Source organism: Mizuhopecten yessoensis, unplaced genomic scaffold (genome assembly GCF_002113885.1).
Source record: "Mizuhopecten yessoensis strain PY_sf001 unplaced genomic scaffold, ASM211388v2 scaffold10955, whole genome shotgun sequence".
Lineage (NCBI taxonomy): Eukaryota > Metazoa > Mollusca > Bivalvia > Pectinida > Pectinidae > Mizuhopecten > Mizuhopecten yessoensis.
The window spans coordinates 263852-277589 of NW_018408805.1; the positions used below are offsets into that span (position 1 = coordinate 263852).

At 36.5% G+C, this 13738-nt stretch overlaps 1 protein-coding gene across 1 annotated transcript; it reads left to right on the forward strand.

Annotated features, from left to right (window-relative positions):
* Window positions 1-260: 260 nt before the first annotated feature.
* Window positions 261-6216, forward strand: LOC110464076. The gene is made up of 4 exons (XM_021519107.1): window positions 261-653; window positions 2309-2524; window positions 3320-3526; window positions 4122-6216. The coding sequence occupies exons 1-4, from the start codon at window positions 375-377 to the stop codon at window positions 4311-4313; spliced, it is 894 nt and encodes a 297-aa protein (XP_021374782.1). The 5' UTR covers window positions 261-374; the 3' UTR covers window positions 4314-6216.
* The last annotated feature ends 7522 nt before the right edge of the window (window positions 6217-13738 follow it).

Genomic DNA, 13738 nt, shown 5'->3' on the forward strand with positions numbered 1-13738 from the left:
GGTCATAGTCACGGCAATTCGGTGATGTTTTCGGCACCAAATCGCATATTTCCCGATAAAATATGGCAGATGGAAGTAAATAACGTCTACAAAGGTGATATTTCACAGTAATAAAGAAGTATTTGGTTCATAATTGGGTCGTATGGGGTAGTATTGGGTAGTATTGGGTGGTATTGGGTAATTAGACGCACCCTGATTTTCATGACCGCCCGCGTGAATTGTAAACGTTACAATGTCCTAGATTATTTTGTTCGGGATGTTTCGGACTTTATAAAAAAAGCCGAAAACGCGATCTCTTGTCGGTGACTTTTTGGATCGGTCACATTCAGTAAAGCCCTAAAACAACGTTTACCGTTCAGACAATTAAAGGAAACATGCCTAGCGTGTATGGCGTCGACCATCGAACATTGGCTGTAGGGACGATAGCCCTAACAACAGGTGTCGCAGCGTTCTCAACTTATAAATGGCTGTCGGAGAGAAGAAGGCGTGCCGCCGACAACGTGTACGAATCAGAAAAACTATTAAACGAATATTTGGTGTTCCACTACGGATCCCAGAAGGAAGTGTTGCGTTATGACTTTGGTCCAGTTGACGCTCTTGACTTCCCCATACGATGTGCGGATGTCTGTATTAAACACACGAATGGATTGGAGGTAAACATGCAGTTGCTTTAGGCCAAGGCCAAAGGGGTAGGCCATGCATGGCATGGGACTCTCGTTACGTCACTGACCACGAGGTTGCATTGCTACACCCCAGTCAGCCAGCTTCGAACGCTCGGAGGGTAAGGTATTGTGATGAACTTGGCAAAAGTGGCCATCTCAATTTCTTACTCTTTTAAGTGTCCACCTGGGTATGAACTGCGGTCACGTTACAGAAATACACCACTTTGTTAACAATTTATTTTCCTAATGCTATAAATACATACATACAGAGACGTATAACGTCTCTGATATACAGCAATCTATAAGAATATACCAGAGCAGGAAAAATGCACGACCAGGCCGACATTCGAACCTCAACCCACTAGATGGACGCTCTACCAACCGAGCCCCTCCTATAATGCTGGCAAATGACCCTGTCCAATTCTGCTACATCGGTGATGATCCTTTTCCATTTTTAGGTCATTAATGCGAAAGACAACACCAGTATTCAGGTTTGGAGCCTCTAAATTCTAGACAGATGCTCTTAAACCAATTGAGCTACCATGTTCCTGACAATCAAATTGGTTCAGTTCAGCTATCTTTATCCACCCTGTTTCTAAGTTTTCACCCCTGAAGTGACAACACTATTTACAAATCAGGTTTGGATACCCCCTTGCTAAGCATTCACCCAGTACTTGAAATACGGGTTGGTCAAAGGCACCACTGCACAGCCAGACGGAGATTTAAACCTTGGACCTACTACTCTAGACGAACATATATTCTAGACACCTTGCAAATTGCTGGCAATCACCCTAGTCCAGTTCTGCTTCAGAAAAAATAAATTATGACATGTACCTGTGAACAACAGTTTGTGTACTATTGGACCACAGTAAAATGAGTCGCTTTTATATCTGTTATATGACATTATGCAGCCAAGGCTAGAAACCTTCCGTCTGGGGCCACATTGGCCATATGGTTAAGGCATCAGACCGTCTATGATCACAAGCCCTCCATCAATGGAGTCTAGTCTAGTTCAAGGCCTAGGTGGGGTACTGGCTGCAAGTTTGTGGTTTTTCTCCGAGAACTCTCCCAACACCAAAAACTTGGCTCATCATTTAAGGCACAAGTATTTTCTTTTTTGGTCAAATGACCATTGCTGTTTATAGGATGTTAAGCACAAACAAACCAAATTAAACCCATTCTACCATTACTGGTGTTGTCTACCATTACTGGTGTTGTCTACCATTACTGGTGTTGTCTATCATTACTGGTGTTGTCTATCATTACTGGTGTTGTCCACCATTACTGGTGTTGTCTATCATTACTGGTGTTGTCTTATCATTACTGGTGTTGTCTACCATTACTGGTGTTGTCTATCATTACTGGTGTTGCATGTCTACCATTACTGGTGTTGTCCACCATTACTGGTGTTGTCCACCATTACTGGTGTTGTCTACCAATACTGGTGTTGTCCACCATTACTGGTGTTGTCTACCATTACTGGTGTTGTCTATCATTACTGGTGTTGTCTACTATTACTGGTGTTGATCGAGGGCATGCATAGGGCATTTTCACTGGGATTATTAATTGTTTTTGTCAAATCATTATATAGCATTTCTCGGACAATGTAACATTTTGAGTCGTAATTAGTGCTATTCTATTTTTAGTCCAGGATCCCTTCTAGAGCATTAGATATTGGGTGTGCTGTGGGCAGATCAAGCTTTGAGCTGGCCAGGAAGTTTCAGGAAGTGATTGGAATAGACTACAGCCAGTCATTTGTGGATGCCTGTATCTACATGAAGGATCTCAAGGAAAGAGTTTACTTTGTTCAAGATGAAGGACAGCTTTCCACACCTCATATGGCTAAAGTAGCCGATGATATTGTGAGTACATTTATATATATATATTATACAAAGAGGCTAAAGTAGCCGATGATATTGTGAGCGCATTTATATATATATTATACAAAGAGGCTAAAGTAGCTGATGATATTGTGAGCACATTTATATATATATATTATACAAAGAGGCTAAAGTAGCTGATGATATTGTGACCATAATATATATATTTATATACAATGTATATATATATAGAAAAATTAGATTTAACGACCAACTAAAAAACTAGCTGCTTTCACCCTCCACAGGGCTCTTCAGGGGTATTTCAAAAGAACAACTTCAAATATATATATAATAATCAGAAAAACATTCAAAGTCCTTGTGATGGTTAAATATATAAAAAAAATAAAGACAAGGAAGTCGAAGAACTCTTGTCTTTTGTTGTTTGTTATATATATATATTATACAACAGAGGCTAAGTATGTTGTTTTAAATTCTTGATTAATCCTGAGCATGGTAACAGATCAGATCAGTTCTCAGATTGTGAGTGTAATTTCTCATTATTTTGTGATGTCGGAGATAAGACATTTATTTGCCAAACAGACCACTGCTTCTTTGTATTATTCAAAGCAATCTATATTCTATTTTTCTTCACTTATATATATAAGATGAGAAAAATAGAAAAAAAGTATAAATAAATATTTGTCAATGGTTCAAACAATCTGTTCGTTGATCGCCTGAAGAATAAATGAAATCACAAGTTTTAATAGCTTAATCAACTGAGAAAAATTGTCCGATAGCTATGATACAGTGAAGTAAGTATTATATTCCCTTTATTAGGACCGATCCAGGACCAGCTTCCAGCAGGGCGATGCCTGTAACCTTCCAACTGACCTTGGCCAGTTTGGATGTGTGCTTGCTGCCAACTTGATATGTCGTCTTCATCAACCTTTCAACTTCCTGCGTAGACTGAAGGAGCTGGTGGCACCTGGAGGAATCTTAGTTATTACTTCCCCTTATAGCTGGTTGCAGGAGTTTACGGACAAGGTATAAACAAACAGCATTTTTATGCAACTGCAGGGAACTGTAGCTCTAGCTCGTTTATTTTGAAATTTCACATCATCAGACCCTATGGTCTGGAAATGTAAAGGTTCAAAATAAAATATCTAAAATTTCAAAATAAAATAATTAAAATTTCAAAATATAATATCTAAAATTTCAAAATTAAATTAAAATTGATCAGACCTAGAGCTACGGTTCCTGCGACTATACCAACAGCTAAATGTTTAAATAATTTGTTAATTAAGACTGTAACAGCTTTAGAATGGCTTAAAAAGTAACAAAAAAACGTAATTTAATGTTGAATTGCAAACTTGTATGAAACTGGGTTTAAAAAAGGTGAACAATATTGATAGTTATAAGTGGGGTAGCTAATGAATTGATGGTACATGTACCATGGAAGATGCATATATTGTATAAGAAACAAGTCGTTTCAGAATACAAAGCTTCTATTTGGTAGATTTTACGAGAAATAGGATTACAACTTAAATCAGATATGACAGTATGTCAGAATACTGATAAGGTCAGATTACACAGGTTTAATTTATCACATTCCTTTATACTTATAAATGTTTTGCTACAGAGTCTGTGGTTGGGTGGCTATAAGGACAAAGATGATAATCCAGTCACAGGATTCGAGACCCTCAAAAAAGAACTTGGACCCAACTTTGACCTGGTGGAGGCCATGAACATGCCGTTCTTTATTAGGGAAACTGCTCGCAAAAACCAATGGACTGTGGCTCATTGTACGGTTTGGACGAGGAAAGCGAACTAGTCAGTCAATCTCGTAATAATCAAATATGACAGAAAGAAATGATGTCTGTTGACGCTGATGTTACAACCTTTTAGATGTAAATTTCCAAACGGCCAATCCCAACATATCATTATCCCACATGTGGTTTAGTCATGAAGATGATGCAATATATTTTGTTACTTATAAGTCCCTCCAATGATGATATATATGATCGTAATTAAGAAATGTTGTATGCACATAGGATTTTCCAATAATTTAATATGACGGTGTTATTTTGATTGTGGTAGCAATTTTGTTTTTGCAACAAATGCACCAAATTATAACACTAACTTTGAGCGTCCTTAAAAACTTATTCCTGCTGGTTTCGGGTATTTTAAAGCCTGTTGAGTAAAAACATGCTTTTCTTGGCAGTTTTTAATTAGACATGCTAAATTAACTTAGTGTAAAACTGAGAAAAACTATTATGGCACTAATCTTTTGAATTTTAATGATAACAGTTTGTATATTTCAAAACATATGCACGGTAGTGGAATTTTGGCAAAGATCTACGGAACATGAGTTATACATTTTAGATGGTTGTATTGGCACTGATCTCAAGATATAGGAGAGTTATACTGTAGTGTTTATAATCAGAAAAAATCATTATTGTGTGCAAAATGAAAGAGAAAGCTTATTGTAGCTCACCGGGTTTAGGGTAACGTTTTGAACTGCTACGGTCTCTCCTTACCCATTCACCCCTAAAGTCCCATGTGAACATTAGCAAATCAAAGATTGGGTGAGTCCAGTTTAGATGTCTGGGGGTGAAGGAGGTAAGCATGTATCCCAAACACTTCCTGTTTGGCATGTACTGTATCTATTTGTGGCCAAGGGGTGATATAATGACAATTGAATATTGTTATTACATGTGTTTGTAATTTATCAAAACTCTCTTTGAAGTTTTTTGGGTTATTTTTTTTAAATATTTATCTCCACAATAATATGAAAACCCCAGAACTCTCCTGTGGCATGTATAAAAATGTACATCCAGGTGGGTCTAGGTGTGATTTGGCCATTAAATGTTGAATTTTGTAGGTTTTCTTTTTAAAAGTTTACTATGTTTCGGACTAAATTTACTTTAAAATAAAACTTAAAACTTACTAAAAAAAACATTGCAGGATGAAATGATTTTTAACTCCCTAGGAATGAAACCTATGTTGAAAGGTCAAGATGTAAAGTAATGATAATTGAATGATGAAATTATTTGCAATGTAACAACATTTGTATCATGTTTTGGACTTAAATTTCTTGCTGAAAAACTGACTGTCAGAAGTTTGTTTGGCTACTTTTTGAATTGATTCTAGTTCCACACACACCTGGTGATTTATACAGCATTCATTTTGATTAATTCACTTTTTCAAATAATCTGTTTTTCAAATGAAATGCATCTTGAACTTCTTTTAAACAAAGTGCTTGGCTTACTGAACATGTATTTGATTTAGAAGTATATCATTGTGGTTAATTGAGCAGTAATGAATTAGAAGTACCAGACTACCAGTACATGCAATATATACACACTGAAATATACATGTGTTGTCATTTTGCTAAGTGTTGCAGTTTTGAGATTGTAGAGTCTGTATTGATTTTACCAACTTTGTGTAGTCACCTTATTGCAAAGATTACAGAAATAACACTTTATATTTTTGTTTGTTGTACCTTAGATTATTGTTTCTCTATGTGTGAACTAAATGCTGGTGCCTTGTCCTAATGTTATACACTCTAATGTACGTGTGTATGTCCAGCTATGATGTTCCCTAAAAACATCTAACGTACGTGTGTATATCCAGCTATGATGTTCCCTAAAACATCTAACGTACGCGTGTATGTCCAGCTATGATGTTCCCTAAAACATCTAATGTACGTGTGTATGTCCAGCTTTGATGCTCCCTAGAATAATTGACTTTATTTATATAGATCTTTGTGGTATAGATATGATATTTGTGGCACCTAGGGCATATATATTTATGAAATTTATTGATACACATTCTGGTACGGGAATAATTGAAATTTACAAAAATGTTCTGCCTTGTTATTTTTGTCAACATTTTATTGTTGTAAACTGGCATTAAATTATGGGAAGATTTTCCCAACAGTTTTTTGTAGAATGCAGATATTAAAATTATTCATTCCATTGTAAGAGGCTTTCAATTTTTGTGATGTTGAATAAATATTGAACTTGAAAGAAAACAGCATCAGAATTGTATGTGAAACTTGTGAATATACTGGGTCACACCTGTCCTCCCTACCTACATGTTAGCTCTTATTATTTAAGGTTCATTGTTTGGCATTGATTGCATAAAAACTGTCGGGATTGTCAATCTAGTTCTAGAATAATTTTTGAAATACTTTAAATTGATTATGTCTCCCCTTTGAATGAATTGAGACATATTTTCTTGTACTTGTTCTTCTTTTACTTCTTCTAACAATTTCTTTGCCGGGTCATAACTTTTAAACCATTATATATATCTTAATGAAACTTACAGTATACCTGCACCGTTCACAGACAATGTGCAGTGCACTGTCAAAAGGTCACTGTGACCATGACCTGAAAGTCAAAAGCCTAATAATTGCAAACTTTTCAGAAACATTTTGTCTGGGCTGTAAATTTTAAACCATTAAAGGTATTTTAATGAATCTTGCAGTATATCTGCATCAACCACAGATGATGTGCAGGGCCCTGTCATTAAGCTGCTGTGAGCTTGATCTCAAGGAAAAAGGTGAAATAAATCCAAACTTTACAGTTGTAACTTTTAAGGGTATTGTGACCTCCCTATCATAACTTTCAAATTCCATTCATTAGTCCCCCACCAGTTCCCAGGGGGGATATGTCTGCATTACATCCATCCGTCCGCCCTCCATCTGTCTGACTGAAATAGTTAGTCCAGGGCATAACTTCTATACTATTTCACTTGGAGTAACCAGATATGGTATGAAAGTACATCTTAAGATAGCAGAGTGACAAGTACAAAAATAAGGTCATTGTAACTTATGGTTTGACCTTTGACATCAACCTTTCAAAACGTTTGTTCACAGCATATCTTCCTCACTGTGTCACTTGAAGTAACCAGATATATGGTATGCAATTACATTTTGGGATGGCAGCGTACAAGTAGTAAGTCATTTTAACATTTGGTTTGACCTTTGACCTCAACCCTGAAAAACGTTTGTCTGGGGTGTATCTTCTATACTTTTTCACCTGGTGTAGCAAGTATATCAAGTGGTGTCAGGTACACAACATGAGTCACTGTTACCAATGCTTTGTCCTTTGACCTCAACTTTTGAAAACTTTAGTCTGCGGCATATCTTCTATACTGTTTCACTTGGTGACCCTCTGTTGGTCAAGATCATTCACCACAATTGATTTGGTCAAGGTCATTTACTTGAACAAAATTGATAGCCAGTTATCCAAGCATGCTTTTGACCAAATATCATCACCCTATGACTCTTGATTATTGGAAGTTGTTGAAAGACTTTAACACATTTGATATATGTGACCTTGAAAGTAGGTCAAGTAATTTTTGTAACACATTGGACAGGCATTCATCCCGGCAAACATATCATCACCCTAGGTCTATTGATCATGATCAAGATCATTCATTTGAACAAATCTGATAGTCCTTCATCTCAGCACTATTTTTTTTTATGCCAAATATTATTACCATATGATGGAGGGCTATCAGATTTGTTCAAATGATTGACCTTGATCATGATCAATAGACCTAGGGTGATGATATGGTTGACCTTGATCATGATCAATAGACCTAGGGTGATGATATGATTGACCATGATCAATGGGCCTAGGGTGATGATATGTTTGACCTTGATCATCATCAATAGACCTAGGGTGATGATATGATTGACCTTGATCATGATCAATAGACCTAGGGTGATGATATGATTGACCATGATCAATGGACCTAGGGTGATGATATGTTTGACCTTGATCGATAGTCAATGAAGCAGGAGTCATATGTATTAAAATATTTAAACAACACCAGAGGAAATCTTTAAAGGACCTTTACAAATTTGACCCTTGTGACTTTGATAGTAGGTCAAGGTCATATATTTGAAAATATTTGGCAGTCTTCATCCTATCATGTTACTGGTCAAATATCAAGATCCTTAACCACTTCTTCATTCAGAAGAGCTCATTTAAATTTTTAACAAATTTGACCCCTGTGACATTGAAGGTAGGTCAAGGTATTTTACTTGAACACACTTGATAGCCCTTTGTCCCAACCCCGAAAATCTGGGATACACTCACGTTATCTGCGCCCCTGGAATATATCATGACAAAATCAAAGGCACACAGTTATTAATTTGACTTGCAAGAACTTATATTTAACGTAGCATTTTTAAAACAATAAACACCAGCACTGTAGTGCTATTATAGTGACCAACATTGGATGCAAATAAGAAATAACTTGGATAAACAGTATGCAGGTAATTACAAAGCCAAAAGATGACAAGAAAATATATAAAAGAGGCAGTTTAACAAGTGAAAAAACAATAAAGGTACAAAAACAAAGCAGCACATAATTAATCACAGACAGGTAGCATAGGTAATCACAGACAGGTAGCATAGGAATCACAGACAGGTAGCAGTTGTAATCACAGACGGGTTGCATAGGTAATCACAGACAGGTACCATTTGTAATCACAGACAGGTACCATTTGTAATCACAGACAGGTAGCATAGGTAATCACAGACAGGTAGCATTTGTAATCACAGACAGGTAGCATTTGTAATCACAGACGGGTAGCATAGGTAATCACAGACAGGTAACATAGGTAATCACAGACAGGAAGCATTTGTAATCACAGACAGGAAGCACAGTATTTGGGGTTAAATTGAAGTTTACTGGAGGTAAACAATGAATACTACTATGTTACACAAGTATTACTATCTGAGGGTTATAGCACTATGACACTGTAATATACATACATGTTAATATAGCAAAGTGTAAAATTTGTCCGGTTATACACTAATATAGTGTGATTTATAACAGGGACAACTAGAACCATAAGCCAAAGGCTAACTAATTCTCCCCGCTCCTATATAAACCAGAACTGTAAGCCAAAGGCTAACTAATTCTCCCCGCTCCAATATAAACCAGAACTGTAAGCCAAAGGCTAAATAATTCTCCCGGTTACTATATAAACCAGAACTGTTAAGTCAAAGGCTAACTAATACCCCTGCTCCTATATAAACCAGAACTGTAACCTAGGGCTAAGTAAGGTAAGCATTTCAAAGCAATGCATAGTCTCCCACCAGTAATGATTTCTTATATATCTCACTCACATACTTCCTGTACTCCCTCAATGCCAAAACATACTTGCAAACAATTCTCCAGGTTACTATATAAACCAGAACTGTAAGTCAAAGGCTAACTAATACCCCTGCTCCTATATAAACCAGAACTGTAACCTAGGGCTAAGTAAGGTAAGCATTTCAAAGCAATGCATAGTCTCCCACCAGTAATGATTTCTTATATATCTCACTCACATACTTCCTGTACTCCCTCAATGCCAAAACATACTTGCAAACCAAATCTTGTCAGCCCAGATGATCAGTTTTGCTGAAATTGTCCTAGTAGTTAAGGAAGAGATGTCAGGACAGTGATTTTTAACAAAGGGCCATAACTCCTTAAAAAGGGTCGAAATGAAAAAGTACTACCCTGACGCACGATATCAGGGGTAATTACCATATCTGAACTTTCAATGAAATTGACCCAATACTTAAGGAGGTAGCCAAATGTTTTTTCAACAAAGGGCCATACCTCCTTTTAAAAGGGTTGGTATGAAAAAGTACTACTTGGATGCACAACGTCAAGGGACAGTTGCCATATCTGTATACTTTCTTTGAAATTGGCCCAGTAGATTAGGAGAAGTTGTCAGGACAAGCATTTTTCAACAAAGGACAATAACTCCATAAAAAAGGGTCAAAACGAAAAGAATATAACCTGGATGCACAATTTTAGGTGATAGTTATCATATGTGAAAACTTTCGTTGAAATCGGCCCCATAGTTTAAGAGAAGTTGTCTGGACAAGGAATTTTCAACAAAGGGCAATAACTTTGTAAAAAAGGGACAGAATGAAAAAAAAATATACCTGGATGCACAACTTCGGGTGGTAATAATCATATCTGGAAAGTTTCGTTGAAATTGGTCCATTACTTTGGAAGGAGTTGTCCGGACAAACTTTTTCTACGGATAGACAGACAGACACGCTGATTCAAGTATCCCCCCTCCCTAACTTAGTTGCGGGGGTTATAATGATTTCAATTTCAACTTAAATTTAGTGGAGATAGAAGTATTTGATTAAAATATATGCGGTGTGACATTTCGGGTTAAAGATTATTTACAATTACATAAAATCATGCAAGACAAACATGATAGTAAAAAAGATATAACATATTTATAAAAGGGATCCGTTTTCATTTTCTGTGTTAACCTCCCCCCCCTATAGTAGGGGGAGGACATTGAAGATATGTATGCGTCTCGTAAGTGTAAAGGGTGAACGCTTCGTGGTTAACGACGTATGTTCTCTGGGGCTATTACTCAATATGTCCGTCCTCTATGTCAATGGCGCATCCGGGGCGGATGGTCAAGGTGGTCTGGGCCCCCCTTTTTTAGCCATCGAAAATTTCATTTATTTTTAACAACCCAAGGAAAATCACCACCTCGCTCTGGTCGGCGTTCAGGAGAGTTCTCAAAACATTACACCCACCCACACACACATTTCTCATCACTATTTTAACATCAGAAAAAAGTTGTCCCTTACTACATATACGTTTTCAGATAATTGTTTGATTTTAGATACCACGTTTTCATATCATAAAATAACAAACGATCCCAAAAAGGACCCTAAGAAGGGTGCTTACAAATATTTCTTAACACACAAAATTCGGACACAGAGTTTTTATTTCATGCTTCTCTCCACACCTCGACACACATTTTGTTTCTAAGTATATTGTGTAATATGAATTAAAGTAAGGTACGGGGATGGGGTCCAAACATTTTTTGTTTCAAAATGGAGAGAAAAAAATCTGGGCGTTTTATACTGGACTTTGAATATATCTATGTATTAAGTATGTGTGTATAATATATATCTTTGAATAATTATTTTTCTTTAGTATCCGATACAGTGTTATAATAAAATTTTGAATTTAGGCACATTTCAGTCACTTTTTCACTGGGGTTACTCGCTGTTTGGATTACGTCGGAGCAAAAAGTTAGTTTTGCACCAAATAGGCGTAAGGACAGAGACAAATTATCCCATGATTGGAAAGTGTTCCGGCAAAATACAAGATTACGTAAATATAATGATATGATGTAAGCCACAAAGTTGAAACAATGATAACAAAAAAGCCTGTTGAAGGTATAGATACTTTCACATACACGTGTCATAGTAGATTTAATACTTTAATTATGAATATTCTGACGTAATACACAAATCTACGTGTGTTTGATATAAAGATGAATGAACGATTCCCCGTGTCATTGAAATGGAGTAAATAGCTACAATAATACTACGAATAATACTATTAGTATTATTAAATATATTAATTTATCACATGGACATTACATTTGTGCATAAACTGCTATTTAATACTAGCGATACGGATTACGAACATGCTCAATTTTAGTTGATACAGATTACGTTCTATGTTGATACGGTTACCTTGAATTAAATCGATTATCAAGCGAGAGCTTTATCACTATTTTATATCTCCGTCTCTTCAGGTGATCAGTTATGTATCTTGTCATTATTTAAAAATCTGGCACAATAGTTGTGGTAGTGTTACATGTTGACCAGCACACTTATAGTTTTGATAATGTTGAGCCATAACAAGCACTGGTCCCCTCCCCTTATTTGGGTAAAGAAATTAATAGCTCTGAAAGACAAAGTAACTTTGAAAATGAATTTATGTTACTCTTTTACATACCCTCAACAGGTCAGTCATGTAATTGTTATATCACTTGAGTAAGCAAGTTAGACATGTTATTATACCCCCGCAACAAAGTTAGGGGGTGTACTGGATTCAGAATGTCTGTCCTACCGTCTGTCTGTCTGTCCCTAGAAAAAAAATTGTCAAGACAACTTCTTCTAAAGTAATGGACCAATTTCAACGAAACTTTCCAGATATGATAACTATCACCTGATAGTGTACATCCATGTATTATCTTTTTCATTCTCACCTTTTTTTACAGAGTGATTGTCCTTTGTTGAAAAATGCTTGCCCTGACAACTTCTCCTAATCTACTCGGCCAATTTCAAAGGAATCAGATATGATAACTACCACCTGATGTTGTGCATCCAGGAATTATTTGTCCAATATGACCCTTTTTTACGGAGTAATGGTCATTTGTTGAAAAATGTTGTACAATACCAGGGGGTAGTTATCATATCTGAAACTTCCGTTGAAATTGGCCCCATAGTTTTGGAGGAGTTTTCTGGACAAATATTTTTCAACAAAGGGCCATTACTCCGTAATGTGTGTGTAATAGCGTACTAATTAACTGTGTCATTAGAGTTTGTGTTTTATTGTTTTTCCTCGAGTTGCCGACCTTGAAAAAGGGTTTATCTATTCTCATTCTGAAAGCAGTATTCTGAATCAATAAATATCAGAGACCAACAAAAGCTACGCTCTTTTAAGGCTTTGCCACGGACTTATTCCGTGCACTTTCCGTAAACGAGAAAAATACTATGGGTACATTCGCGTTACCGGTTGAAACGGTTGAACCGGTAACGTTGAACCTGTAAAGAAAACGACAGGTACAGATCTGGACCGAGGCTGACCTCAGGAAAATTTGGCACGTTTAGGCTTCATTCGCGTATCCGGTTGAAACGGTTGAACCGGTTGAATCTGTAAAGAAAACGACAGGTACAGATTTGGACCGAGGCTGACCTCAGGAAAATTTGGTACGTGTAGATTGAGGGGTCCAGACTGTCTGTCCCTAGAAAAAAAATTGTCAAGACAACTTCTTCTAAAGTAATGGACCAATTTCAACGAAACTTTCCAGATATGATAACTATCACCTGATAGTGTACATCCATGTATTATCTTTTTCATTCTCACCTTTTTTTACAGAGTGATTGTCCTTTGTTGAAAAATGCTTGCCCTGACAACTTCTCCTAATCTACTCGGCCAATTTCAAAGGAATCAGATATGATAACTACCACCTGATGTTGTGCATCCAGGAATTATTTGTCCAATATGACCCTTTTTTACGGAGTAATGGTCATTTGTTGAAAAATGTTGTACAATACCAGGGGGTAGTTATCATATCTGAAACTTCCGTTGAAATTGGCCCCATAGTTTTGGAGGAGTTTTCTGGACAAATATTTTTCAACAAAGGGCCATTACTCCGTAATGTGTGTGTAATAGCGTACTAATTAACTGTGT

What these genes read in the sequence shown, in the direction of transcription:
- LOC110464076 (XM_021519107.1), top strand. Translation starts at nt 375, where the DNA reads ATGCCTAGCGTGTATGGCGTCGACCATCGAACATTGGCTGTAGGGACG. An exon ending in AACACACGAATGGATTGGAG is followed by an intron (nt 654 to 2,308) that starts GTAAACATGCAG and finishes TTCTATTTTTAG; the next exon opens with TCCAGGATCCCTTCTAGAGC. An exon ending in TGCAGGAGTTTACGGACAAG is followed by an intron (nt 3,527 to 4,121) that starts GTATAAACAAAC and finishes GTTTTGCTACAG; the next exon opens with AGTCTGTGGTTGGGTGGCTA.